Genomic DNA, 27994 nt, shown 5'->3' with positions numbered 1-27994 from the left:
TTAAAGATTGTACTTACATTTATGTACATCCAGTAAAAAACAATAATAATCATGAAGATATCTGAAACATTTTTATTGTTTGTTAACAAACAATTAATGGTAGTGCGTTTCCATTGGAAATTATTGTGTGTGATAGTGGTAGCTTTGTTTGGTTTACAATATGTGGTGCTGTATTTTTCGCATCAACCAATTAATGAACTGACTCAGTACTATGATCCCGAAAACCCAGATATTTTGGTATATATTAATATAAAAATAATTAAAACGGGAAGTTATTAAAACAATATGCATTTTGTTTGTTTTAGAATAATGGCTGCTTATTTGACGTGGAAGTAGGTCATAAACAAACATTTTACGCACCAGACACTCCCGAAGTTGTGGCATTTATGGAAGAAATATGTAATAGTGATTTAAATATACAAACATTTTCTCATCGTGAAACTATGATGAAAACTATTGAGGAATGTAAGGAGAGATGTGAGGGAGTCTACTTTGAATTGCCGAAAGTGGATGAAAAAACTCTGAAGTATACAATTTATACAAATCGTATGAAATTACGTACCGACCAGCGATATGTTACAGATAGTTTGGACACATCATTTAGTCGTAAGTTTGCATACATATTTATTTAATTAAATATTATTGTATTAATTCTCATTAATATTCTTATAACGAATAAGCAAAATGATAATCAATATAAGGAATATGGTGAAGCAAGTGCTAAAAACACATTTTAAATTGTTCATAGGTATAACAAAGAACAGGTGGAATGTGCGTTAGAGTAACCAAATTATGTGCCTCCTGTGTACAATATAACAAGCGGGGAACCCAAGTGGGTTAAACTAATTCGAGTACGCTGTGGAGTTCAGTGGAGTTAACCCTTTTTTATGTTAGTTCTTGTTGCACAATATAAAACCGAAATTCCGAAATAAAATTACCTTTAAGTAAGGCTTAATAACAAAATTTCGAAATTTTTGTTTTTAAAACGGCTTAAAAAATTGGAAAATGCGGAAAGAAATTGGAAATATTTGTAAGACGGCGTAGATTAAAAAAAATGTTAAGCCTTACTTAAAGGTAATTTTGCGGAATTTCGGTTTTTTCAGTTTATTCAATAAACTAAACCATTTTTGAGTTACGTGAATATATGTTGTTTTTGGAAATAACGGTATATCTCGAAAACAAGAGCTAACCTAAAAAACGATTAGCACCACTGGATTTAGCGTAATCGTGTTAGTATTCGAATACATATTCATAAAACTCCTAAGCCAATAGTGTCTTGTTTTAGCAGGATTTCCCCACTTATGGTGTGTCATATTTTGGAATTTTCACAATGTCGAAATCCTTTTTGACCTATGATTTTTAGCAATGTTGGCTACCGTTAACCCAAAAAAATACATTTCAGCATTTCATTCCTTTTTATATCACTGTGTAGTAGGGTATTGAATTAATCGGGTTTCTGGTTTAATCGGTTAACCGAGCAAATAATTAATCGGGGTTTAGATTTATTCGGTTAGTAATCGGTTAATTTAAAATTATTCGATTAACCGAATAATATCTGTTTTAAATTGAAAATACAACCACGAATTTTGTTTACAAAAAAAACATAAAAAACAAACAAAACATAATTCAACCAAAAAATAATAGCAAATATGGTATTTGAGATCCTTTTTGTATGCACATTTGAGTTTTTTTTAGGATTTTAGTGAGATCTTCTGAAATAAGCTTTTATAAAAAGATTATAGTTTTATTTTTTTTCCTTTTACACGATTTTTTCTTCAGATTTAATAAAACTTGACTTGAAAAAAAACTCTCTCGCTGAAGAGGAAGAATATTCAATATCTAAGTTTTTTTTAATTTTTTTCTAAGCATACCATTGGTGTCCTTTTTGGAATGTTTTAGATATTGAATACTTTTGATAGTTTCGTTTAGTTTTGTTAAGTTCTGTACATGTAAATGCAAACAAAGTTTTAAATACATGTAAATTAAATATGTCTGTTGTTATTTCACTAAACATTTTTCTTGGATATTCGAAAAAATATATAATTTTAATTTGTAATTGAATTGGAAAAATAATTACAAAAAAATATGTTATGGCGTTTTCTTTTCTGACACAAAATGTTGCCAACATATTTTGTACCATTTATTAAAAGCTACCCATACCCTCTTAATATTTTACATTTCTAACGATCACAATAGAATTTCTAAACCTTTGATAAAATTGAGGGTGAAAAGTGTAGCATATCTTCGGGGTTTTAGGGCAACATTTGAAAAGAACACAGAAAAGGGTAAAAAGCATCATTTATGCCAGAAAAGAAAACGCCATTAAAGTGCAAAAAAAAGGAATTTCGGTTAATCGGTTAATCGAAACAAATTAATCGGTTTATTTGTTATTTGAAAATCGGCAATTTTAAATTATTCGAACAGTTAACAGTCCAAAATTAATCGTTTAACCGATTAACGGTTAATCAATTGAATACCCTACTGTGTAGGTAATTCTTTCATAATTTAAAAATAATTTTTATTTTTTAATTTTTCTTAAATGTTAAAAAATATTTAAAGCTGGCCACACACGGAATGATTTGTTCGTCTGATTTGTGATTGAAAATTTTCAGTTACTTGTGATTTTGTGCGCGCCCCATTAAATTTGTCGTTACATCATAATATTTTTAATATTTTTGTATTATTTCTGATATCGACCCAACCTAATGTACATTTTTATTATTTGTCAGAATTTATTATTGTATTAAATTATCACATTATTTTTTAAAAACATATACATACAGTGGTGGCCAGGAATTTAAGACAAACATTGTTTGCTAAATTCCACGTGATTTTCAATTATTTTTTCAAATATTTCCACAAATATGTATTCATGAGGACTGTTTTAACACTCAAGTGTGTTTTATTCGACTGTGTCAATTCATACATATTCACCACGAACACCTGAAATTTTTCTACAACTTAAATAAACATATTTTCTCACATTTATATCATATTTTTATTATTATAAAATATTCGGACCAAATTTCGTATTTTTAGTTCCATTAGTTTCGGTCATATCATGTTATTAACAGCGGATGTTCGCTGAGGTGGGTCAACGTATTTCCACATATCTTTGTCCATATATGTTTTACCGATTTTTCCAAAAAATTTTCAGAAACTAGAAACATTTTTATTTTGGCTCTATCGCACTTAAAATTCAGTTGATGAAAAAAAATTTAAGTATTTGTCTTAAATTGGTGGCCACCACTGTATGTAGTTGGAAAACACTTAACCGCTAAATATCGTGATAATGAGAAACCGCAGCATAATGTAAACAACATTAACGATGCCAATCGCAATAATTTTTCTCGAATCCCAGGATTCGGGATTTAATATTAATTTATTATGAAATGTTCATTACATAGGGTAACATAGAGACGAGAAGTAATTGTCAAAAACCCAAGTCTGTTGTCAAAAACCTAACTCTTGCAACAACAAAATACATGCTAGTCAATGTATTTTGTTGTTGTATCAAACATACGATTTGTTGTATTTTTGTTTGACAAATCGGAGAGTCTCGTCTCTATGTATGATTCTCTATGGTTCATTATTTGTATAAAAATTTTATTTTATAAATCTTCGATAAATTTAAAAAATGATTATGAATAAGGGGGTAAGGATTACAGTGTAAGACAAAAATGTGTAAATGATGGTCATATATTTACACTTTGTGACACCATTTTTAAAGTGCAATGTTTATAAAGAAACGTTTTGTGTTTTTTTTAAACAATATTTATTAAGGATATTTTAGGACTAAATAAATAAAATATTTCCTTAATTATACTCCAGTAATCTAAAAAAAATAACTGCAACCCATTTACACACTTTTGGCGCAGATTACTAAAGTAACTTTTTTAGTACTTCGAATAACCTGCTTTCGCGTCAATGGCAGCCTGAATTCTGGAGGGCATACTCTCCACCAGTTTGCGACACTCTTCTTGCATTATAGATCCCTAGATATCATGGGAGCGCTCCTAGAGCTGAGTTGTGTTTCTAAATGCATTTTGATAATTATAAACGCGACGTTTTAGAATTCGCACCAAATTCTCAATCGGATTTAAATTCTGAGATTGTGGGAGTCAATCTAGCAATGTAATTTTGGCGGTTTTTAAAAAATTAAGCGTCTTTTTAGACTTATGTTTGTTTTCGTTATCTTGTAGTATCACAGTGTTTTCAAATTTGTCCACGCCAATCATTCAGACTATCCACATCTGTTGTCTTGATAATGTCTATATACATTTCTGCATTCATATTACTACCAATTTTATGGAGTTTTCCTACACCTTTCGCAGAAAAACAACCACAAAATGGCAATATTCCACCACCATATTTCATAGTCGTCATAAAATCACGGTCTTTTAATGGCGCATTTCGTTTTTGGTAGTCATATTTTGGTCCATCAGTTCTAAAATGGTTAATTTTCGATTCATCTGTACAGATAACTTTTTCCCAATCATCAAAGGCCCATTTCTTAAAAAAATTTACAAATGTTAGTCGAAGAGACTTGTGTCTTTCAGTTAAACGAGGTTTTTTAACAATCTTTATTGCATAAAAACCACATCTTTTGATTTCTCTAAGAGATGCACGTTTTGAAATCTTAATTTGGTAGCATGAAGATAGTTTTGGTTGTACCTCACGGGGACTATTTTCTTCTCCTGATGCAACTAGACGTTATACAGTGAGACCATCTTTTAACAATAGAATTGAATTCCGTCCACAAATTGGTGCTGGAAAAGCCAAACCACATATATTCGCTATGTTCTCAACAGATTAAAAGAAATATTGAATTTGGTGGATATTTTTCGATGGGAGATACCATTTTTCAGCTGCTCGGTAACAGAATTTGCAACTTCGGTGATAATCTTCTTCATATTCAATATTCCTTAAAGAATTGTAAATTGTTAACTAGTAACATGTTTTAACTAACTGTCATTAATGAAATTGATTAAAATTGTTCTTTTTCTAAATAATAATAACAAGTTTATTTAACTTTAAAGAAAATGCGACAAAATTGTGTAATTCAGTTATTAACTTTTTGATATCCTGGTATTTAAATGCCATTACTTGAAATTAATTTTTTTGTATTGCTATACTTCACTAATCATGATCTTCATATTGTGTAAAAAATATTGTCAGATTGGTAAATGTTGAGCATAAAAATTCAAATTATAGATATTTCCAAATTTATTTACATATTTGTGTCTCGTACTGTATTTACTTTAAAGAGAAACATGCTTGAAAGTAGCATAGAAATGTTAGCTCTTTGCAAATTAAATATCTGAATTTTAATTGACTTTCAACAAATCTAAATTTTTTTTACAAAGTCGAAAAAAATCGGCATCCGTCCCTTAACTTAACTTTTGCATTTTTTGGTGGTGAATATACAGTGAGTGACAATACAATGGACATTTTTTTGAAAACTATATTCTGCAATTTAAGTTTCCAAAAACATGATCTTTTACCAAATATAAATGTACATATATTTCTAATATTATCTATGCTAAATATTCAATTAATAAATCAGCAGTTTCAAAAATTATAGAAAGAAATAGGTAAACTGTTCGAGACAGAAATGGAAAGAGATTGGACACCAAGTACACAAATAAGACAGTCAAGTTTGTGGGGCAATTTTTCAGAGCAAAGTATGGGTTCAATTAATAACATAAAATATACTATGACTGGAATGTCAAAATATTTCCAAGGAGACGATTGATTCTTTAATTGATTCAATGCATCGTCAATGTGAAGCAGTAATATACAAGTAAGACTAAGTAGTTGCGGTTTTGGCTTATGTCAGATTTTCTCTATATCCTTAATATTGATGTATCAATCATAAAACAATAGTGTTCGTAATTTAGGATGTGTTCGTAATTGCATCACTGCAGCATAATAAAAGTTTAGCGTTCGAAAAAGCATATTTGCCATCATAGCATTACGTCAAACGTTTTTAATGCAAATTTTTGGCAGAGATGCAGCAAATTTATTCAAACATCGCATCATTTTGTTTACTGTTGCAAAAGTTTACAGGTCAATGCATAAGTGATGCACAAATTTACTGCATTTACGAACGAACCCATAATGTTTTTAACGTTTACAAGAAAACATGATTTTTGATTAAATTCTCAGGAGTAAATGGCAATTTTTGGACAATGTACTAACAAACAATTCATCTGATAAAAAATCAAAAATTAAATATGAGTGAATTCAAACGGTCTCCTATTAGGTCATAATGTCCTAATATATTATTTTAGTTTAAACAAATGGTCTGTTATTAAGTCATATTCTCATAATGTCCTAATATATTCACCCCTATCGGCAATAACATGTGAAATTTTGTTCCCATGAAATATTCATTTCCCTCTAAGGGAAAATTGCTATCGGGAATATCATGATGAACTTTACATTCACAATAGTTGATTTTGTTCGTAACAGCTGTTTATTGTTTACAAAATTCCATCTAAAAATTTCACAACAAGGGGAATTTTTTTCACATGAACAAAGTTGATGAACGAAAAAAGGAAAATATTTCATGTGAAATGTTGATTCGCGATAGGGGTGATTATTTTAGTTTAAACAAATTTAAACACAAAATTTAGTTTAAACTAAAATAATATATTAGGACATTATGAGAATATGAGTAAACAAAATGGCTGGCAGCCTTAGTTAGAGCGTCACAACTATACTGATAATACATCCTTTGTTTTCTGAACTTTTCTGTTATATTTATACATTCACCCAGCAAATAGTTTTGTTTTACATTGTTATTGTTTTATCAGTTTGCATTAGGGGATTTCGTTTAATTTGTTTTGAACTTGAAGGAATGCGGGTCGCAAAGAAGGGGAAATTGGATATTGTTCGGTTTATCATTCACATATAATATATGCACATTTTAAAATGAATCAGTTTTCGTTTTGATATTTTTTATTTTAAATCGTGCCTGTTTATGAATACATACACCCAAAAAATTCTGTCTTAAAATATAGTATAAATTCAAATAAGCGCAAGGACAGAATGGCATTTACAAAGCTATTTAGTAAATATGTCTAAAATTTTAGTTACCGGACCTTACGCAACTAATTGCCTAATTGCCTAATTATAAACTTTTCAAAATTACAAATAATAGCAAAGTAAATTTATACTTTTAATTTTGGTAAATTATCTGTGTAACAAAATATTATCTGTTTAGTTAAATTAACTATTTTTTGTATAAATATTTTTAAAATTACAATTAGTTGAATAAACATTCACACAAAAATATTCGAAGAAGATGCCTAACAACAATAGTAGAATTAACATAATTTTTAGTTAAAATGTATTGTATAAATTAACTATTGGCATAGCTAATACAACTTATTTATTTAGACTCATATAAAAATAATTTAACTAGGCCAGCTAAGTTAATATTACCTCGAATATTTTTTTTGTGTGTGTAACTAATTGCATAGTAATTTTATATTATATTTATTAACTAATTGCATAGTAATTTTATATGGGAAAGTATTACAAAATTGAATGCTTCCGTTAAGTGTAAATGTTGATAGGAAAAAATGCATTTTATATCGGAAAACATTACAAATTTACATACAGTCGTTGAGTGTAAACATTGATAGGAAATTTAAAACAATCATTGTATGTACATTGAAATTTTGTAAAATAATAATTTAAATTAAATACCCTTTCATTTGTAATGAAGGGTTTTGCTGTAGGGTAACTGGATTATAGGAATATTGAAAAACAACAGTTTTTAAAAATTTTAAAGTTATGATATAATTTTTTATAGTTTACAATGGAAACTTTTCCAAATATATTATTAATAAGTCACAGTCCAAAAAAATTCTTAAGAAATTGTATGAAAATTTAGTTTTCATTTTTACAAAAATTAACTGGCCTTTTCAGTATTTTGTTTTGCAACTATGTATAGAATCTTTAATGTGGCGATTTCCGCAAAATGTTGATAAATTTTTAAATACCCAGTAATATGACAATATTTTAATGTTTAATGAATTTGTACAATATTTGAATAAATTCAAATATTTTTGAAAATTTTTATATTGAACGGTTTAAGTTTTATTTAACTTAATACAAGTATTAGTTTTTTATGGCTCACTGTAATAATCCCTAGTGTATCGGATTATTTTTATAATAAAATAAAACAATTAACTTTATTTTAAAACTCGTTATAAATTCTTTTATTAAGCTTTAATTAATTTTGCTTCTACTTTCTTAGTCAATCTAAGTCAACGTCTCAATCAGAAGTGCGTATTACATTGCAAAAATGTAACTATTACAGAGTTGGCATATGATTGTGGTGTTTGCTTGACATTTAATCCCTGTAGTGACATTTCAACTCTGTTACACTCACTCTTTAGTTGAAATTATTGAAAGAACTTTATGAATCACAAATTTTTTATCAAGTTATTGTATTATTTACAAAACAATTTTATATAAATTATAATATATCAATGTTGCTAATAAAAAGTAAACAGTTTTTAGGGAGTCTACATTTTATATTTTTATCTTGAGTTTTTTAAGGGATTTTTCGAAGAAATACTGCAGAATGAGAGTTGGTACTTTTTTTGATGAAGAAAATAGAAATTCTTATTAGAAATTAGTTTTTTTTTGTATAAACCCCCGAAAGTATGCAGTTGTTGTTTTAAAAGATCCTCAGTTTCCTGCGGTATTCGGTTGATAGCTCTGAATGGGTATTTGCTATTTGAGAGTGTTGCCTTGTACACAGAAAAAAAATTCATAATTGGAATGATTTTTATACCTTTCACCTTAGTTTGTCATTCCGTTTGTAATTTCCACAATATAATTTTCCGACCCTATAAAGTATATATATTCTGGATTCTTATAGATATCGGAGTCGATTAAGCCATGTCCGTCTGTTTGTTGAAATCAATTTTCCGAAGCCCCCAAATGACTTACATACTCGATTCATACATCAATATCTCTGGAATTCTTCCGGCTCGGTTGCTTTTTAAAATCGAGAAAATCGGTCCACAAATGGCTGAGATATATGGAAAAAACCAGGACAATCTCGATTTGTTACCTATATCTGGATTACTAAGTCATTAATATAGACAATATGGATATCTAATGATAGATATTTCAAAGACCTTTGCAATGAAAATTTTTTTTTCGCTAAATATTAAAAAAATTTGAAAATTTAAATTAAAAAAAAACAATTCAAAATTTTTTTTTCTAAAAAACCAACCAATTGTAGTAAGGAAATGTAAGAAAAGATAAATCACGGTTTATTTGTTGGTGTTTTGTTTAAGCTTTGATATTTTTACAAATAAAGCTTGAGTGTCTGTAATTCTCAAACACTCTATAGTTTTATTTTTATAATATCTTTAGTTTTTCTAAAGCCTTTTGGGAAAAGGTTTCCTGATGATCTGGCCTAAGCAACCAGTGAAATGCACATAGGAACTAGCTTATCCCCCAACAATAAATTTTCAGTGAATTTATCATATTAAAAATTGGGAATTTAGCATAAAACAATTTTACTAAAATAAGAAAAAAAAAACAACTGGAAAAAAAATAATTTTGTTTACCTAAAAATATTTAAAATTTTTATTTTTAAGTATAATTTGGTGAAGGGTATATAAGATTCGGCACAGCCGAATATAACTCTCTTGTTTGTTTCAATAAATATTATTAATCGAACATAACTTTTTTCCCAAACTTTTTTCATTCAGAATAAGAACATGTTCATAAATATTATAAAATTGTACATTAAGAAATTTTTTTTATATGAATCTGTTGATGTTTTATAATAAGTTGCATTACAATTGCATACACTAATACCCCGGTTTGCGTCGCCTCGATATGCGTCGGTTTCGAAGTTGCGTCTTTTAAAATTTCTGTGATTTTGAAGTTGCATCGTTAGTGCTTCGATTTGCATCGTTTTTGTTTCACTTTGCGACGCATGGCTTCGAAGTTGTGTCGTTAGTACGTTAATATGAAAATGTTTGTATTGAAAAATTATTTTTTTCAGCAAAAATTATGAATCTAGGAACCAATTAAATGAAAATCAATACACATGTATGAAAAATCGAGCTTCGTTTTGCGTCGTTTCGGTTTGCGTTGCGTTTCTCCAGGCCCAATTAGCGACGCAAACCGGGGTATTAGTGTACTTAAAGATATACTTAGCCATGTAATCTAAATTTGTGGTTGCCCTCTGGCAACGCAACTTAAGTTCGGTTGTTGTCCATAATCGACCCATAAAAGCGTATTGTTTTCTGTATTTATATTTTCATGATGTATTTACATCCAAGTCTCCAATATAACATTTATTTAAAAGAGCCTTTACATTTCATATTTATTTCTTATTAATTTTAAATTAATATTAAAATCACTGTAAAAAAAGGAAGAATGTATTGCAATAATAATAATATAGGGGAGAGGGGGCACCTTTGAACACTTTTTGCTTTCAAGCCTCATAAAAATTTATGTTTTTGAATTATTGACTTTTTACATAATTTAACTAATATGTATGGAAATAAACTTTAGTTTTATTCTTTTAATGTATGAAGTCATTGTGTTGAGATGAATCATCCGCAAAGTTGAAATCGAGATCTGTATCATCATTCACCGAAAACAAGCTTGCTTTCATTAGAGTCCGACCTAGAATCCTCAGGCTTTTTAGCTTTTATTGGACATTTTGCATTTTTATTTATATTGGGATATTTATTGAAAGAGCTTATGGCTGGTTTCTTAACATGTCTTGGACGTTTGATGTAGGAATCATATGATTCATGCAGCTACATCTACGAAAGGAGTTAGAAAAAATAATATGTTCATAGGTGCCCCACATATTCCATTTTTTACCTTAATATCAAAGAACTTACCTTAATTTTGTTTAAAATTAATTTATGACTGCAAATAAATTTCATTTTCAAAATAAAACGATCACTGAATACTCTTAGGGCCATTATTACAACTTGCCTTTATAGTTAAAGGTAACTTTAAGCAATAGAAAAAGGTACCCTTAAAGTTAACTTTAACTATAAAGGCAAGTTGTAATAATGGTAAGGGCCATTACAAACTCTTACAAAAAAAAATAAAAAAATGTACAATGGCACTGCAAAAACATGTTCACCCAACTACATTCGGTGGACGACTGAAAAAATATCGAAAGTTGTTGACGTTGCTAGAAAACAAGCTTGCCATTTGAAAATCTCGGTTAAGGGTCGGAAAAAATGTTTAACTGAGATTTTATTAACATTGTTCAAAGGTGACCCCCTCTCCCCTACAATCATACTATTTTCTTTTTTTTTCCAGAATCTCGAGATTTTAAGGACTTCATTAGACTACAACATTCCATTGACATGAACTATATAGCACAAGAGACAAATATATCACCAGACATAACAGTTGAAATTGGAGCAATGCCCTTTATGCGAGGCGGTTTCTTTCAAAATGAATCTGGCATACAATTCGGTATACTTTTTCCCCTATTTTTTTTCATACTACTGGAAAGTACATTTTTGGTACCATTAGTCGAAGAGAAGCAAGATGGTTTAAAGGTAAGATAGTATACAGTAGTTTTCTAACGTGAATGTTTTGTGTAATTGTTTGTATTTTTTAGGAATTTCTTGTTATTGCTTCGCCTATGTCGTATCTTAATGGCGTATCTTTCTATGTTGTACGTTTAATTATGTATTTGGTATATGCTATAGCTGTTTTAATTGTGGCTGGTGTTTATAATGCTTTGGGCATTGTACCACCAATATATGCATTCATATTGGTATTTCTCTTCATATTGGCCAGTATGTCATACACATATTTGATATCAGTATTTTTTAATTCGGGTTAGTAAATTATTGTTTACCATAGATACATATGTTGTGTTTAGTTATTATATCTTATTCGTTGTTTCTCTGCAGTGTTTTATGCCAAAAATTGCGGTTACCTATTAATAGTGCCGCCATTTATATTCGCCTATATAGAGGGTGCAATACAAAAACTGTGTATACGCATATTCAGCTTAAATGCTTTTATAGATGCTTGGTATAGCTTTCAAATATTTGGCAATAAGTGTAAGTACCTTTTTATAAACTAAATACTGAAAGATTTTTCAACTGATTACTTTTTTTAGATGATAAATTTAAATTTTCCCATATATTTGAACATTTGACGGATTGTTCATTTAGCATATTTCAAATATATTTTATACTCATTATGCAATGCATAGTATATTCCATACTATATTTATATCTCAGCAATATACTGCCGGGACCTGGGGGTATAAAGAAACCCTATTTGTTTTTCATACAGGTATTTAAACTTAATTAAAAGGTAGTAAAATAAATATGTTCTAATTTTGTATTATCTTCTTTCAAAGCCCGACTTTTGGAAAAAACAGGAATGTAATGAAATGGAATGTTCTAATGATAACACTGCAGATGCTATCATTGTACAAGATTTGGAAAAACAATTCAAAACATCTGGACGTAACATCTTAATAGCAGATCGTTTAAATATGGTAATAAAAAACAGACAAATTACCGTTCTATTGGGACATAATGGAGCTGGTAAAACTACCACAATTAATATGATAATGGGTAAGTTTTAATATTATTTTTGAAACATTTTATACTTTTAAGTTTTACAAATTCCTTTGTTACATTTTTCAGGTATGATACCTAAAGATAGTGGCAAAATTGTGGTCTGCAGTGAACGTGATGCTTCTTGTTATAGACATTTAATAGGATTTTGCCCGCAACACAGTATTTATATGCAGTATATGACGTGTAAACAACATTTGGTATTTTTCGCTAAGGTAAACATAACTGCTAGTATGTCAGGGAAATTAAATAATTTTTATACAAAAGTGTCATTTAGAGATTTTTCAATAGAAAAGTGTATAGTTTAGACAGTTTTCAATAGAATAGTGACAATATTGTCTTGTGTAGATAGTAGACTGACTGTAGAAGACAATAATTCTTTAGTCAATTTCCTATATAAAATATGCCTTTTTATACACTTTTCTAAAGAAAAGTTTATTCTTTAGACAATTTTCTATAGAAAAGTGTCTTCTTTAGACAATTTTCTATAGAAAAGTGTCTTCTTTAGACAGTTTTCTATAGAAAAGTTTCTTCTTTAGACAGTTTTCTATAGAAAAGTGTCTTCTTTAGACAGTTTTCTACAGAAAAGTGTCTTCTTTAGACAGTTTTCTATAGAAAAGTGTCTTCTTTAGACAGTTTTCTATAGAAAACTGTCATCTTTAGACAGTTTTCTATAGAAAAGTGTCTACTTTAGACAGTTTTCTATAGAAAAGTGTCTTCTTTAGACAGTTTTCTATAGAAAAGTGTCTTCTTTAGACAGTTTTCTATAGAAATGTGTCTTCTTTAGACAGTTTTCTATAGAAAAGTGTCTTCTTTAGACAGTTTTCTATAGAAAAGTGTCTTCTTTAGACAGTTTTCTATAGAAAAGTAACTTCTTTAGACAGTTTTCTATAGAAAAGTGTCTTAGACAGCTTTCTATATAAAAGTGTCTTAGACAGCTTTCTATATAAAAACTTTATTAAATATTTTCGTTTTTAGCTAAGAGGTTTGACCCATCAGGAGGCCAATACTTTGGCAAAGAAGTTATTGCAACAACTAAATTTAACGGACAAAGCCAATGAATATGGTAAAAATTTATCAGGCGGCATGCAACGTCGCTTATCACTGGGCATCGCCATAGCGGGAGATACAAAGTGAGTGTAAAGGAGTTAATTTTTAAATAATTTAAGTCTTTCTACAACTCTTTCATTTAGAATTGTTATTTTGGACGAACCTTCATCCGGCTTAGACATTGAATCGCGACGTGAACTATGGGACATTCTTTTGGAATTGCGAAAAAGCAAGGCAATATTGATTACCACCCATCATATGGAAGAAGCTGAAGTTTTAGGTGATACCATAAGTATACTATCGAATGGACGTTTACAATTGACTGGCTCGCCCTTGGAACTGAAACATAAAATTGGCAGTGGCTACATACTTAAGCTATGTACCAATCCAAGTCAATTTAATACAGATGAGTGTTTAGAGTTGATTAGAGAACATGTACCATTGGCAAGTGTTATGGTAAGATGAATAGGTTTAGAAAAAATATACTTGTATTTAATTGCATCCATTTTATAGAATGTTGTACCACCTACTGTATCCATAAGTTTGCCCTATGAATATAAAGAAAATTATTCAAAAATGTTGGCCATCTTGGAGAGACAACATATACAATTGGGTATAAACACTGTCTCGGTTACCGATACAACTTTGGAGGATGTATTTTTAAAGTAAGAAATCGAATACACATACATTTAAATAGTTGAATATTTTTAACCATAACTTTTGATCTAGTTCTGTACCCAAAGTGGAAACACACGATGAAGTTGATGGTTCTATTAACTGCCACGCTGATGCCAATATAAGAGTACCATATCAACGTTTGGATACATTGAAGAATATTGATTTGATTCAACAATTTCTAGCTATTGCCTATAAAAAGCTTTTGTTTATGAAAAATGAATGGTTTTTAGCAATATTTTTGGTAAGTAAAAACTAAAATAATTCAACTCATGCTATAATTCATATCATGTATGAATTAGTTTATACATATAAGATAATTATTACTTTATCTAATTTTGTTTATAGATTTCTATACCATTTTTTATGACTACAATTGCCATCATGACCATACATTTCTCGACTATTATGAAACTTGGTAACGGACTTCAATTATCTTTGAACCATTATAAAAATGGCATTGTTTACCTTAATGTACCTGATGAATCCTCCGCAAATGTTTTACGATTTTCTCAAATTGTTCAACAACAAATAGAAACTTATCCTGGCTTGAAAGTAGAAAAATTATCATTAAATTATAATTCTACCAGCATCGAAGATGGTAAGTAAATATTATTTTTTTTGTATAAATGTCTATAACAGTGTTACCAGGCATACACAACATATAGGATAAACCAAAAAGGGTATATCCTGTTTGAAAATTTTTTCGCGCTTCGATTTTACGATTATACTCTGAGTAAATAAATTCTAGAACTATGTTTGAAATTTTGGATTCCTTAAAAAGAAAAAAATATTTCCCAAACCCTAGAAAAACTGAAAACAACAGTATGAAGAAAAGAGAAGATTCTTCAAATTGTTTTTTTTAGTTCTTCCAATTAAAAAGTGATATACTGTATTTCTTTTTAGTCGAAAGATCTTGTAGTGATTGAAATACTATTTGTAAAGATGTTTTACTCACCATCGCACGGAGCAAGAGATTCTGCTAATCAAGATCAAGTAAATCAAGACATACAACAAGTACCAAGAAACGATTCTGTTCAAATCGATGCAGCTTCAACAATCAAGTTTCCTCCCTTTTGGCAAAAGAATCCCAAGGTATGGTTTTTCCAGGTTGAAACTATATTCAGTTTGCAACGAATTACGTCAGATGAAGCAAAATTTCGTTATTTGGTGGCTAACATTGATCCCGGTACACTCGATCTTGTCAGTGATTTGCTAGATAATGGCCAAGCAGGTAATAGGTATGAGACATTAAAATCAAGAATTATCTCCCTATTTTCTGAGTCTGATGAACGTAAGTTGAAACGACTTTTAACTGGCCAAGTCCTAGGTGATCAAAAGCCTTCGAAGTTTTTGCGTACAATTCAAAATTTAGGACAAGGACAAGTTGGCGATAAAGTAATTAGATCAATTTTTCTTGACCAATTGCCTGAAAACGTTCGTGCTATCCTCACAATAAGTGAACAAGAAGATGTTAACAAATTGGCAGTTCAAACTGACAAAATAATGGACATGACACAACCAGCAACAATTTCAAGTTTGGATACTAAATTAGTATTACTAATAATGAAATGTCAATTTCATGAAGAATCGAAGCCTTAGAAAGAAGTTTTAAGAATTTGAATCAAACACGAAGCCGGAGCAACACACCACGAAGACGTAGATCAAGATCGAAGTCAAGAGAAAATAATCGTGATTATTGCTGGTACCACAACAGGTTTGGGAACAAAGCAACAAAATGTGTTAATCCGTGTTCCTATCCAAACAACTAAGTCCAACATCGGAGAATGCGGCTACCGATGTTAATAACTCAAACTCAAGCCGCCTTTTTATAAAAGACCCCCTATCAAAAAAAGTATTCAACTATCACTTGGACTTAGAAGATCATTTTCATGGTTATTTGTAATTTCTGATGTTAATAAATGCATTATTGGTTCAGATTTCTTAAACCATTTCAATTTACTATCTGATTTGAAAAATAAAAGATTAGTTGATGGAACAACACTTTTGTTTTCTAACGCACGTCTAACTAACGAACCTTCTCTTGGAATCTCCACCATATCTAAAGATCAATCAAAATATAAGAAACTTTTGGAAGAAATACACAATGTATCTCTCTCGTTTCGGGATAAGAAACATAAGGTTTTTCATCGTATTGAGACCACTGGTTCTCCAGTTTGTGCTAAGACAAGACCTTTAGATAAAAAACGTCTCAATATTGCTAAAAATGAATTTCAATTCATGTTAGACAATAACATTATACGTCTCTCTAAAAGTAATTGGTCAAATCCATTACACATGGTCCAAAAAAAGAATGACGACTGGAGGCCCTGTGGGGATTATAGATTTTTAAACAAAATTACAGTCCCAGACAGATAACCAATTCCATTCATCACAAATTACACAGCTGCACTCCATGGTTGCAAGTTTTACACGAAACTAGATTTAGTGAGAGCATATCACCAAATCCCAATGCACCCTGACGACGTTTGTAAAACGGCAATAATTACACCTTTTGGCCTTTATGAATTCCTACAAATGCCTTTTGGACTTCACAACTCTGCCCCAAAGCTTCCAACGGTTAATGGATGAAATATTACGAGGACTACAATTTATTTTTGGGTACATTGATGATGTCTTAATCGCGTCAAAAACCGAAGAAGAACATCTTGATCATCTTAAAATTGTATTTTCTCGTTTTCGTGAATATGGTATTGTCATCAATCCTGCTAAATGTGAATTTGGTTCCTCTGAAATTGATTTTCTGGGATTCCGTATAAACGAATTTGGCAGTACACCTACATCATCGAAAGTTCAAGCAATCTTGGATTATAAAAAGCCAGAAACTATAATGGACTTACGAAGATTTGTTTGTATGACTAATTTCTATCGTCGATTTATACCAAATGCAGCACATTTTCAAGCCCCCTTAAATGCCTACATGAAAGGTGCTAAGAAGAAAGACAAACGACCAGTAGTGTGGACAAAAGATGCCGAAGATGCTTTTATAAAATGTAAAGAAGTTATCGCTAATGCTGCACTTCTTGCACATCCAGTCGAAAATGCTGAACTAGCATTAAAAGTAGATGCTTCTGATTTCGCAATTGGTGCTGTTATTGAGCAAAAAGTTAATAAATACAGCACTTATGATCGCGAACTTTTAGCTGCTTATTCTGCCGTTAAACATTTTCGGTATATGCTTGAAGGTCGAGATTTCACCCTATACACGGACCACAAACCCCTAGTAAAGCTTCTTTCTATCTATTTTCTCACATTTATATCATTATAATTTTATTATTATAAATTATTCGGACCAAATTTCGTATTTTTAGTTCCATTAGTTTCGGTCATATCATGTTATTAACAGCGGATGTTCGCTGAGGTGGGTCAACGTATTTCCACATATCTTTGTCCATATATGTTTTACCGATTTTTCCAAACATTTTTCAGAAACTAGAAACATTAATAATAAATTTCATACCCTTAGAGGTCCTTTTATTTTGGCTCTATTGCACTTAAAATTCAGTTGATGAAAAAAATTCAAGTATTTGTCTTAAATTGGTGGCCACCACTGTAGATGTCATTAGCGGTATAATGTAAAAATTTGATTTTGCCACACCTCTCCGCCCACATACCGAAAATCAAAAATCTGACTTTAGAGTGTTACCCGCTATGCTATTCTGAAGATTCCCTGAAAATTTCATTAAAATCGGTCCAGCCGTTTTTGAGTTCATTCGGAACATACATTCATTTTTATATATATAGATGAAAAATGTTTGTATGAGAAAATTCGAAAATCTTCTTTACGAAATCACCGAATGGACCTAATGTAGTATTTTAGGTGTACAAAACCATATTCAGCAAATTTCCTTTCCAATGATACCAGTTTGGTGCTAATCGGTTGGATGGTCTCAGAGTATATAACGGACATAGGTAGAAACATTTTTTGTATTTTATATATATAGATATAATTGTGTTAATCTATTATAACTCATTGAACTCCATAATCACAAGAAATGCAGATCGACCAGAGTGAGAGATTAATGCGCTAAGGTAAGTATATATTCGGTTTGATCCTATTGGTAAACTGAAATATAGTCAGATCTGGTTAATAACTAATCTTTGAACACTGATCCTGATTGGACGAGCGATTAGTGTGCTAGAGGTAAGTTTTTATTTGATTTTATCCTATGCATTAATTTAAATATATTCAATTCTGGTTCAATACTAATCTGTGATCTACGATCCTGATTGGTTCAGGTGACTGCGGTAAATTCGTAATCTAACAGACATTCTTAGCCATCCTCTTTAGACAGTTTTCTATAGAAAATTCTCTTCATTGGACAGTTTTCTATAGAAAATTGTCTTTATTAGATAGTTTTCTATAGCAAATTGTCTTCATTTGACAGTTTTCTGTAGAAAAGTGTCTTCATTAGACTGTTTTCTAGAGAAAAGTGTCATCATTAGACAGTAAAAATTCCAATTTTTTCCCATTTTTCCTATTCAAATTCAATGGAAAAAATCTCCCGTGTAATTTTTTATTCATAATTGGGATGATTATCTTTTCTAAATCATTCACTTACATTTGTTATTTCGGTCAAAATGGTCACTGAAAAAAAGTACGGAAAAAAATAATTAAAACTTTTCCAAAAAAATACAATATGGACATTCCAAAAAAAAGCAAAAGATTTGAAGGTTCAAAAGCCCTTAAACAGTATAAGGAAGATATGAACATTGAAAGAAAACTTGGATCAGGAAGAAAAGAGGCTCTAACAGATATTGGTAAGGCAAAAAGAGTCGAACAGCACCGAACACTTCTATGAGCAGTTCGTAAAGTTTAATGCTTTGATTCGTATAAAGTTCAGAAAGTTCTAGGGCGCAATGAATCACTCAGAAAGTGATTCTAAGTCGATCGGTATACTTTAAGGTGGGTGTTAGACTAATATTTTTGGGCTTTACAAACATCTGCACAAACGCATAATACCTGCACAAAAAATTTATGACAAAAAATTAATTTGTTGATGAAAAAATTCTTGTTAAAAATATTTGTCCTGATTTTGACCCATTGTAGATCCAACTTATTATAGCCTTATATAAGGGTTCCTACGCGGAAAAAATTTCCCGGGAATTCTTGGGAATATTTTTTTGTTAATTTTCGGGAAATGTTTGTCGGGAATTTCTTCATAAGTTTTCTTCTAAAAGTTACTATATTTCAATGGCCAAATTTGTTGCTAATTGAATTATTCTATTATATCCATAGATTTTTTCGGTTCTAACAACAGATAGTCAGTTGGCAAAGAAGTATTACTATTGAAATAATCTTATTTTTTTCAATCAACTCAAGCCACAGCAGAAAAATTTGGTTATTAAGAATGAATCAAATTTAAAGTTTATGCTCTTAAACGAATTATTAAGATGCCTAACATTACATCTTTTAGGGACAATCAATGATCATTATTCATATTTAGAGAAAATAATAATAATAGTGGTTCAAACTTGTTTATATACAATCAGATTTGAAAATTTTCTCTAACTACGCATGTTTTGTAGATTTAACATGTTCGAAATTCTTAAGTTTTTTAATTAAACAATGAATTTATTGATTTCCTACTTATTAAAACTACGCTGTGATAATACCGATCAAATGGCACTATTAAATCAAAAACCCTTATAAAGGCTGGACCAACAACCAAATACAGTTATTTTATACTTCTTTTAAAACCCTGGTGAAATTATAATACAATTTATTCGAAAAAAATTTTCTGGTTTTTAATTTAATGTTAAAAAATTCCCGGGAATTCCCGGGAATGAAACGATTTTTTAATTTCCTCCCGGGAAAGAAAAAAGTCCGGGAAATTAGGAACCCTACCTTATATACAGATATAGATCAAAAATAGATAATCCCGTAATACACCATTAATAAAATAAAATTAAATGTCACAACATTAAATTGGTTGAAGACCTTCATAAAAGTCTGTGTTAAAAAAAAATTGCAACTACAGAACTTTAACTTTTATTAAATTGTTTGCTTCTCCTCTAAAGTAATGAAAATATTAGTTAGGGCCTTTCTATATTAAGGTAACGATATACCCTTGCCACTCATGTCGAAGGGTATAAAAATACACCTGTTGTGTGATTGATGACGAAACTTATGTATTGGCAGACTTTTCATAACTTCCGAGTCAAGATTTTTATGTGGCTAATGGGCGATTCAAGATTAATACCGGACAAAAAAAACAAACAAAATTCCCCAAGAAGTTTCTTGTGTGGCAAGTCATTTGCAGTTGTGGCAAAAGAATCCAATAATTTGTGACATCAGGCACGATAAACACAGAAATATATATTACGGAGCATAGAATAAACACATAGAACGGAAGGAGGGAGTAATATATATGGAAAAATGACTCTCTTTTCACACATACGGGTGAAAAGAGAGTCATTTACATTTTCATGAATTAGGTTTTTGACAACAGACTTAGGTTTTTGGCTCTCAGTTGTTGTCTATGTTACGGAGTGTCTACAAAAACGGTTTTTACCTTTCTTAAAATAGCACAGAGTGTCTTCATATTCCACTATGGAAAAAAGGCTCTTGAGTTGTATACAAACAATAATGTAAATTTTTTAAATTCACCCAACTGTCCAGAACTTCGGTCTGTGGAAAAAAGAATTAAAGAACATAGGAAAGATATCCCAGGACATGTTCGATTTTAAGCGTAACGGAAGCAACTATAAAATCTTTAATGGGAGAAAAAAGTGGATAAATGAACGGTTTATGCTTCATTTAACTCAATATAAGTATAATGTGCAGTTTTTCTATAGCGAACGACTACTTTGAGTGGAAATTTAACATGTGTTTTGTTATTGTAACAAAAACAAAATACATGTAAAACGTCCACTAAGAGCACTCGTTCGCTATAGAAAAACAGCACCTAAGTTTTTTTTTTTTGGCTCACTGAACATAAAGTCACAAGTAATACAAGACCACAAAAATGCTTTCTCTCTATCAATATAAATATCAGTACCATAGAGAAACATGATCAGCACTTTGTCTCTAAACTTATGTTTACATTTTTATTTTTCAGAATTAATTGAAATTATGAATAAAGATTTTCATAATTTTCAACAAAATGTGTTGGGTACTCTACAAATCTCGGGCGAAAATCGACCAACCGTAACAATACTATATTCGGAAAATATGATGCACAGTTCTGCAATATTGGCGAATTTAATAGATAATGCAATTTATATGTGGGTGGCGAATAATAGGGAACGAATATTGGAAACCATATATGCACCATTAGCTGTGTAAGTAGTAGTTAATGCCATAAAAGTATTAAAAAAAATTATAAATAAATTATTTAATTATGTTTAAAAAATAGGCGAGATGATTCTGCGGGTTCGTTAAAGTTAACATATTTTGCAACTCTAATACCATTTGGTAAGTAGAAATAAATAATAAAGTTATTTATATAAAATTAAAACTGTAACTATTTTTATTATGTATTTTGTTTAGGCATGTTTATGTTGATGTTTTATTTTGCCATGTTGCCATTTAAGGAAAATCGCAGTGGCTTTAAACGTTTGCAAACCATGTCACCTTACATTTACTGGGGAAGTATTTTGATATGTGACGTGATACTGTTGCTCTTGATTTGTGTGGCTTTGTATGGCTATCAGGTGGCCATAATGCCCAAAGAGCTGTATGATTTAACAGATCTAAGCAATATTACAATTTCCATTTTCTTCTATGGTCTCACATATCTGCCCATAATATATTGTTTTGCAAATATGGTGACAACACTTTCAGCACTATCCACCTGTTTGGCGGTATTATTTTATATATCATGTAAGTTAATTAAGCTATAAAAAGGCTCACTAAATTGTAATTATATAAATTATGTTGTATATTTTCTTATTTTAGTTATACCACCTTTCCTGGTCTCATTTACCCTGGCTGATATGATGAAATTTAAAAACTATATACTATTTTTACGTTTGCTGCCCGATTTCAATTTGTGCCATCAGTTGCGCATTATCAATGAACGTTTCGTTAATACTCATGCAGACCATTTGCCCGATCACATACGCCAGGAATTGAATAGCAAACAAATTTTAAATTTGGGTAGTTTTTATTTTTATGTTTTCCTGGTATTTCCTTTAATGATGGTGAGTTGTGTTTAGTTTATTTTGGGTGATTTTCGTTATAATTTAAACCTATCTTTTGCAGTTTATATTTCTGTATGTTGTGGAGAATAAAACTCGTCGTCAAATATTTGGCAATTCTTGCCAAAGAGCTAAATTCAATGGCAAGTCTGAACAATGTCCCATTGAAAATGAGGAGGATAGATTTATACAAGAAGAAAAATCAATTGTGGAGAAAATTGTTAAAGGTAATTAGTTGTATATACACATCTGCTCAAAATAATAGATACACCAAAATTTATTTTTTAAAAACGAAAAAAAATAATGGTATATTGTAAAATTATAAAAAAAATTCAGTCGATTTTTATTTATAGTTAAAAGGAGAGTAAAAAACAAAAACAAAATATTTCATAATTAATAATAAATATTATAAAGTAAATTAAATTTCTTAAATTTCGAAAAATTTGGTGCTCATAATAATAGATACATTTTTAAAAATTCTTATTAAACAAAAGCTAATAAATTTTATCTTAAAAAAATTAGTTTATTATTAAAGTAAAGCTAGTATCCAGTATATCCACCTTTGTTTTGTAAAACTTTCTCCACTCTTCTGGGCATACTGGATATCAAGTTCTGACACTTCTCCAATGGAATCTCGTACCATATTTTTTGCGTTTTCTCCCATAAATCGTCTTTATTTTTGAAAACTTCCTTCGAAAGCCTTATCTTTAATTCACTCCACAAGTTTTCTATTGGGTTTAAATCAGGGGATTGGCTGGGCCAGCTTAAAACAGGTACGTTATTCTCCAAGAACCAGTTTTTAACTAATCTTGAACTATGTTTTGGGTCGTTGTCCTGCTGGAATGTCCATATTAATGGCATATTTTCCGATGCATATGGAAGCATTACGTTTTCCAATATGTCTCTATACCCACTAGCATTCATGGTATCTTCTATTCGGAATATCGGACCAACACCATTCTTTTTTGTAAATTTAACGTGGAATTCTTTTCCTTTTGGTCGGCGTACATTTCTTTGGCAGTCGTTTCCAAACAAATTTATTTTTGTTTCGTCGCTCCATAAAATATTTCTCCATTTTTTTTCGCCTTCACACCCGGACCATTGTAAGTGCTCTTTAGCAAATTCTAATCTTGTCTTGATATTTTTTTGGCGCATTAGTGGCACTTTTCTGGCAATTCTTCCCTGCAATTTAGCTTGTAAAAGACGACGACGAACTGTTTGTGGACTGATTTCGTTACATAGCTCCGCAGAAATAGCTTTCGATGATATGAAAGGGTCTTTTTTAACCATAAGGACGATCCGCCTATCTGTTTCTGGACTGGTTTTCTTTGGTCTACCGCGAGTTTCTCTTTTTTGTTTTTTAGATAAAGCATTTTGGACAAAATGTAAAGATCTTCCTATGCTCTTTGCTATTTCCCGTAATGATTTTCCTTGATTTCTCATCGTTTGAACAATATTTTTCTCATCTTCGGTACAATGATGATTTCGTCCCATTTTCTTCAAAAGAGTCCTATTTTTTATAAAATTGTTGCTAAAATTTAAATTATACTTACTGTTTCACGTAAATAGGAACAAAAAATTGCACAAAAAAAAATTGTATATAAACAAATTACAAATTACTGATGTGTATCTATTTTTATGAGCAAATAATTTTTTGTAATTCAAATAAATTCGTTTTTAAAAATCAACATGAAAGCAAATAGTTGCCAGATTTTTGACTGACATGACATTGCCAGATAGAAATTTTAATAATATGATGTATTCTTAACGCTTGCGAGGAAATTTTCAATGTTACCGCCATTTAAATTTTTTCCAATTAGGTGTATCTATTATTTTGAGCAGATGTGTATTTTGTTTTTATGGGTTTCTAGAGTTTGTGGAATACTTAAACAATTGACATATAAGTATGGAGAGCATCTATAAGCGATTATTGCCCATTTGATACATTTCTTCATTTATACTTTTAGATAATGGTGAAAATGAATTCCCTCTCGTCGTACACAACATACACAAACAATTCAATCGTAAGATGGCGGTGTGTGATTTAAATTTTGTCGTACGCAAAAAGGAATGTTTTGGTTTGTTGGGCGTAAATGGGGCCGGTAAGACGACCACCTTCGAAATGATAGCTGCAAATCAGATCCTGACAAAGGGAACAATTAAAATCGATGGCGTTGACATTCTGCTCAACGAACCGGAATATCGTTATCGTTTTGGCTATTGTCCCCAAAATGATTGTCTAAATGATTTTATGACAGCATATCAAACATTACGCTACATGGCTTTATTGCGTGGCATACAAACGAAATTTGTACACGATGAGGTAATGTATTGGCTGGAGAAATTAGATTTGAGCAAATATGAAAATGTACAGATTAAACATTATTCGGGCGGCACGAAACGTAAATTACAAACAGCAGCTGCTATGGTAGGTACTCATGAAAATTTATGTTAAAGTAGTAGTAATTTTCTGTTTTTGTTTAGATTGGCAGTCCTTCGTTGGTGCTGTTAGATGAACCCACCACGGGTGTGGATCCCATATCAAGACGTTTTCTATGGCAATCAATACAAGACTTTCAAAAACGTGACAAAACTTTAGTACTTACATCACACAGGTAAGTTTTTGGGTTAGGATATGTTTTTTTTTTTATTACTTACCAACTTGAATTAAACTAATTAACATTTTTCCTAATTATTTTCTCTCTCCCTTTAGCATGGACGAGTGTGAACATTTGTGCAATCGTTTGGCCATCATGGCCGACGGCCAATTCAAATGTTTAGGCTATGTACCAGAACTTAAACAGCTTTACGGTTCTGGTTTCACCATCAGTATTAAACTCCATAGCTGCGAAGCTACCGACTCTGATGTGGCGTACGTAACACAAAAGTTACAGCACTTTTTTACCCACTCTAAACTGCGTGAAAATCATGCTGGCATTTTAACTTATTTTATCAAATCATTCGATATCATACAATGGTCTGAGGTATTTTCGAAGTGTGAGACATTTTTAAGCTCAACACTGGATGTTGTCGAAGAGTACTCGGTAAATGAAACGACATTGGAGGATATTTTCCTAAAATACGATACGAAAAATAAAAGACATAATAGTAGTGATAACAATAGCGAGCGAGCCTTATCGAACGGAAATGGTGGTGTTGGTAGTTCGCCAAGCATTGAAGAAGTTTAGATATTATTGGCTAGTGTCCGAACGGGGGCGTTGTGAAGAGGCTAATTTAACTAACTTTCGAAGAAAGTATGATTTTAAGAAGTTGAAATATGCTTCTGTACAAAAAAGTTTTTTCGAACAAATAAAATTCTACACTAACAAAATGTGTTAACAGTAGTATACAAATACATAAATAATAAAAATGTTTTTATAAATCATTTATTTTGTTCATATGCTTGCTAGTGTGTACTATACTTACTTATACCATTTACAATTGTATTTCAAAAATTACTAACCAAAGTATATTTCTGAAATTTCCAATTGAATTTCAGAAGTTTCCATTTGTATTTCATAAATTTTAATTTAGAATTTTCTGAAATATAATAGGAATATTCTGAATTACAATTAGAAAATTCTGAAATATAATTGGAAAATTTCTGAAATTCAATTGGAATCTTCTGAATTTACAATGGTGTAGTTAAACTATCAGCAAAACGAACAGACTGCAATTGTCATAGATAAATACACATAGATCGGAAACTCTCCTGTCAAAAACCTAACAAAGTTGTCAAAAACCTAGTTTTTTTTAGTTTCCGCTCTATGTTTCTCTATCTATGGTAACAGTTTTTATAAAACAAATGATTGAAATTCGATTTACAAACTGCAGAACATTTTCATAATCACATTTAAAATTTATGAAAAAAATTTCATAAATTTTGTAAATTATGAATTTTTTGCAGTTAGAAAAAAAAATTTAAATGAAATTCCGAAAATTTCAGACAAATTCCCAGATACGGTTGTTGGCTGTGTTCAAGTAAATGTGAGTTCGGTCGGACGCTAGCTATTTTAAACTGAATTAACAAAATAACTAAACATTGTTATTACGAAACACCTTTGACTTAAACATCATTTACTAAACAATTTATATGTATATTTAAAAACATTACAGTTAACCTGATAATTTAAAATTAAAAGTTAATTGTAACTGTTTTCATAATGCATATTATTTTCATACTCTCATTTTCATACTATTACACATAATTATCTTTATTTATTTATGTATGAGGGAGTAACCCTTATTCATAACAAATTTTTAATTTTATAAAAGGTTTATAAAACAAACCTAACAAAATTTGTTTTATAAACCTTTGATAAATGTAAAAACTGTTTATGAATATGGGGGATAGTATTTAATTACCTAAATTTAGTATCAGGTAAGTGGTGGAAATAAATCGATTTCAAAACATGTAAGAGAAATATATTCGGCTGTGCCGAATCTTATATACCCTTCACCAAATTATACTTTAAAAAATTAATTTTAAATATCTTTAGGTAACAAAATTAAAAAAAAAATTTTTTTACATAAAATTTTTTTAATCAATAATTTTATTCAAAATGTTTTATTTATTAGTGCAAAATATTTTATGAAACAAAAATTTTTTTTTGGTAAAAAAAAAATTCGGTTTAAAAAATATTTTTCCTAATTTTGACCCATTGATGGTCCGGCTTATTAGCCATTGCAAAGGTCTTTAAAATATATATCATTATATTGTATATATTTATGACCTATTTATTTAATATAGATCAAAAATAGGTAAAAAATGGAGGTTATCCAGGTTTTTTCCTTGTATCTCAGCCATTTGTGGACCGATTTTCTCGATTTAAATAGCAACCGATCCGGGTCTATGTATGACACTGCTATAAATTTCAATCCATTTCAAATATGATTGACAAATATAAAATAATTTATGACAACTATCGAATAATTTAAAAGGAACAAATGTGATACAAATTGTTGGAAAAGTATAAAATTTAAATTATATTATAACCAGACACACAACAAACGAAATAAATTCGTCAATATGTTTTGATTTCAAATTGATTTCCATCACATACCTGTTATTTGTAAGTATAAATATATGTATATCAATGTTATATGTTCTATATACTTTTGTATATAACAAAAATAAATTACAAAAGCAAAAACTTTATTTCTGCAAATAAAATATAAAAATAATCATAAAATTTTTATTTTCGAAATAAATGATATAAAAATGTGTGAGTAAAAAACTAATTTTACTAAATATTTTAGGAAATTTAGTGGAATTTTTTAAAGCTCTGCAGGCAAAATAAAATTTGCATTATAACTGTGTAAGATTTGTGATCAATAGTGTAAAAAGACGAAAATATTGGATCGAAATCGCAACGAACGAGAAATTTGCATAGAATAGACTTTAAAAACTCTATCAGCCCAATTATGAATTAAAAATTCCGCGGGAGTTTGTTCACCAGGAGTTTTTTCCCCTTAAATTTTAATAGGAAAAA

At 30.1% G+C, this 27994-nt stretch overlaps 1 protein-coding gene across 1 annotated transcript; it reads left to right on the top strand.

The window, feature by feature from the left end:
- The first annotated feature begins 36 nt into the window (after positions 1 to 36).
- Eato (Engulfment ABC Transporter in the ovary) lies at positions 37 to 27694 on the top strand. Its single transcript, XM_065502462.1, has 21 exons — positions 37 to 237; positions 306 to 606; positions 11329 to 11573; positions 11636 to 11858; positions 11934 to 12086; positions 12146 to 12324; positions 12392 to 12611; positions 12684 to 12829; positions 13593 to 13747; positions 13808 to 14120; positions 14178 to 14329; positions 14394 to 14583; positions 14688 to 14940; positions 21422 to 21644; positions 21719 to 21777; positions 21853 to 22185; positions 22261 to 22505; positions 22567 to 22729; positions 24470 to 24930; positions 24987 to 25117; positions 25216 to 27694. Exons 1-21 carry the CDS (start codon positions 52 to 54, stop codon positions 25688 to 25690), a joined length of 4806 nt encoding a protein of 1601 aa, XP_065358534.1. The 5' UTR covers positions 37 to 51; the 3' UTR covers positions 25691 to 27694.
- Positions 27695 to 27994: the final 300 nt, after the last annotated feature.

The sequence above is a fragment of the Calliphora vicina genome, chromosome 2, assembly GCF_958450345.1.
Source record: "Calliphora vicina chromosome 2, idCalVici1.1, whole genome shotgun sequence".
NCBI classification, from domain to species: Eukaryota; Metazoa; Arthropoda; class Insecta; order Diptera; family Calliphoridae; genus Calliphora; species Calliphora vicina.
Note: the sequence above shows the minus strand (reverse complement) of the source record. Positions and strands in the feature narration are given on the sequence as shown.

Excerpts from the sequence above, each read along its gene's own strand:
- Eato (XM_065502462.1), top strand. The coding sequence starts at position 52 with ATGAAGATATCTGAAACATTTTTATTGTTTGTTAACAAACAATTAATG. Across the intron at positions 11,574-11,635 it reads AGAAGCAAGATGGTTTAAAG|GAATTTCTTGTTATTGCTTC; the intron begins GTAAGATAGTAT and ends TGTATTTTTTAG. Across the intron at positions 25,118-25,215 it reads TTAGTACTTACATCACACAG|CATGGACGAGTGTGAACATT; the intron begins GTAAGTTTTTGG and ends CTCTCCCTTTAG.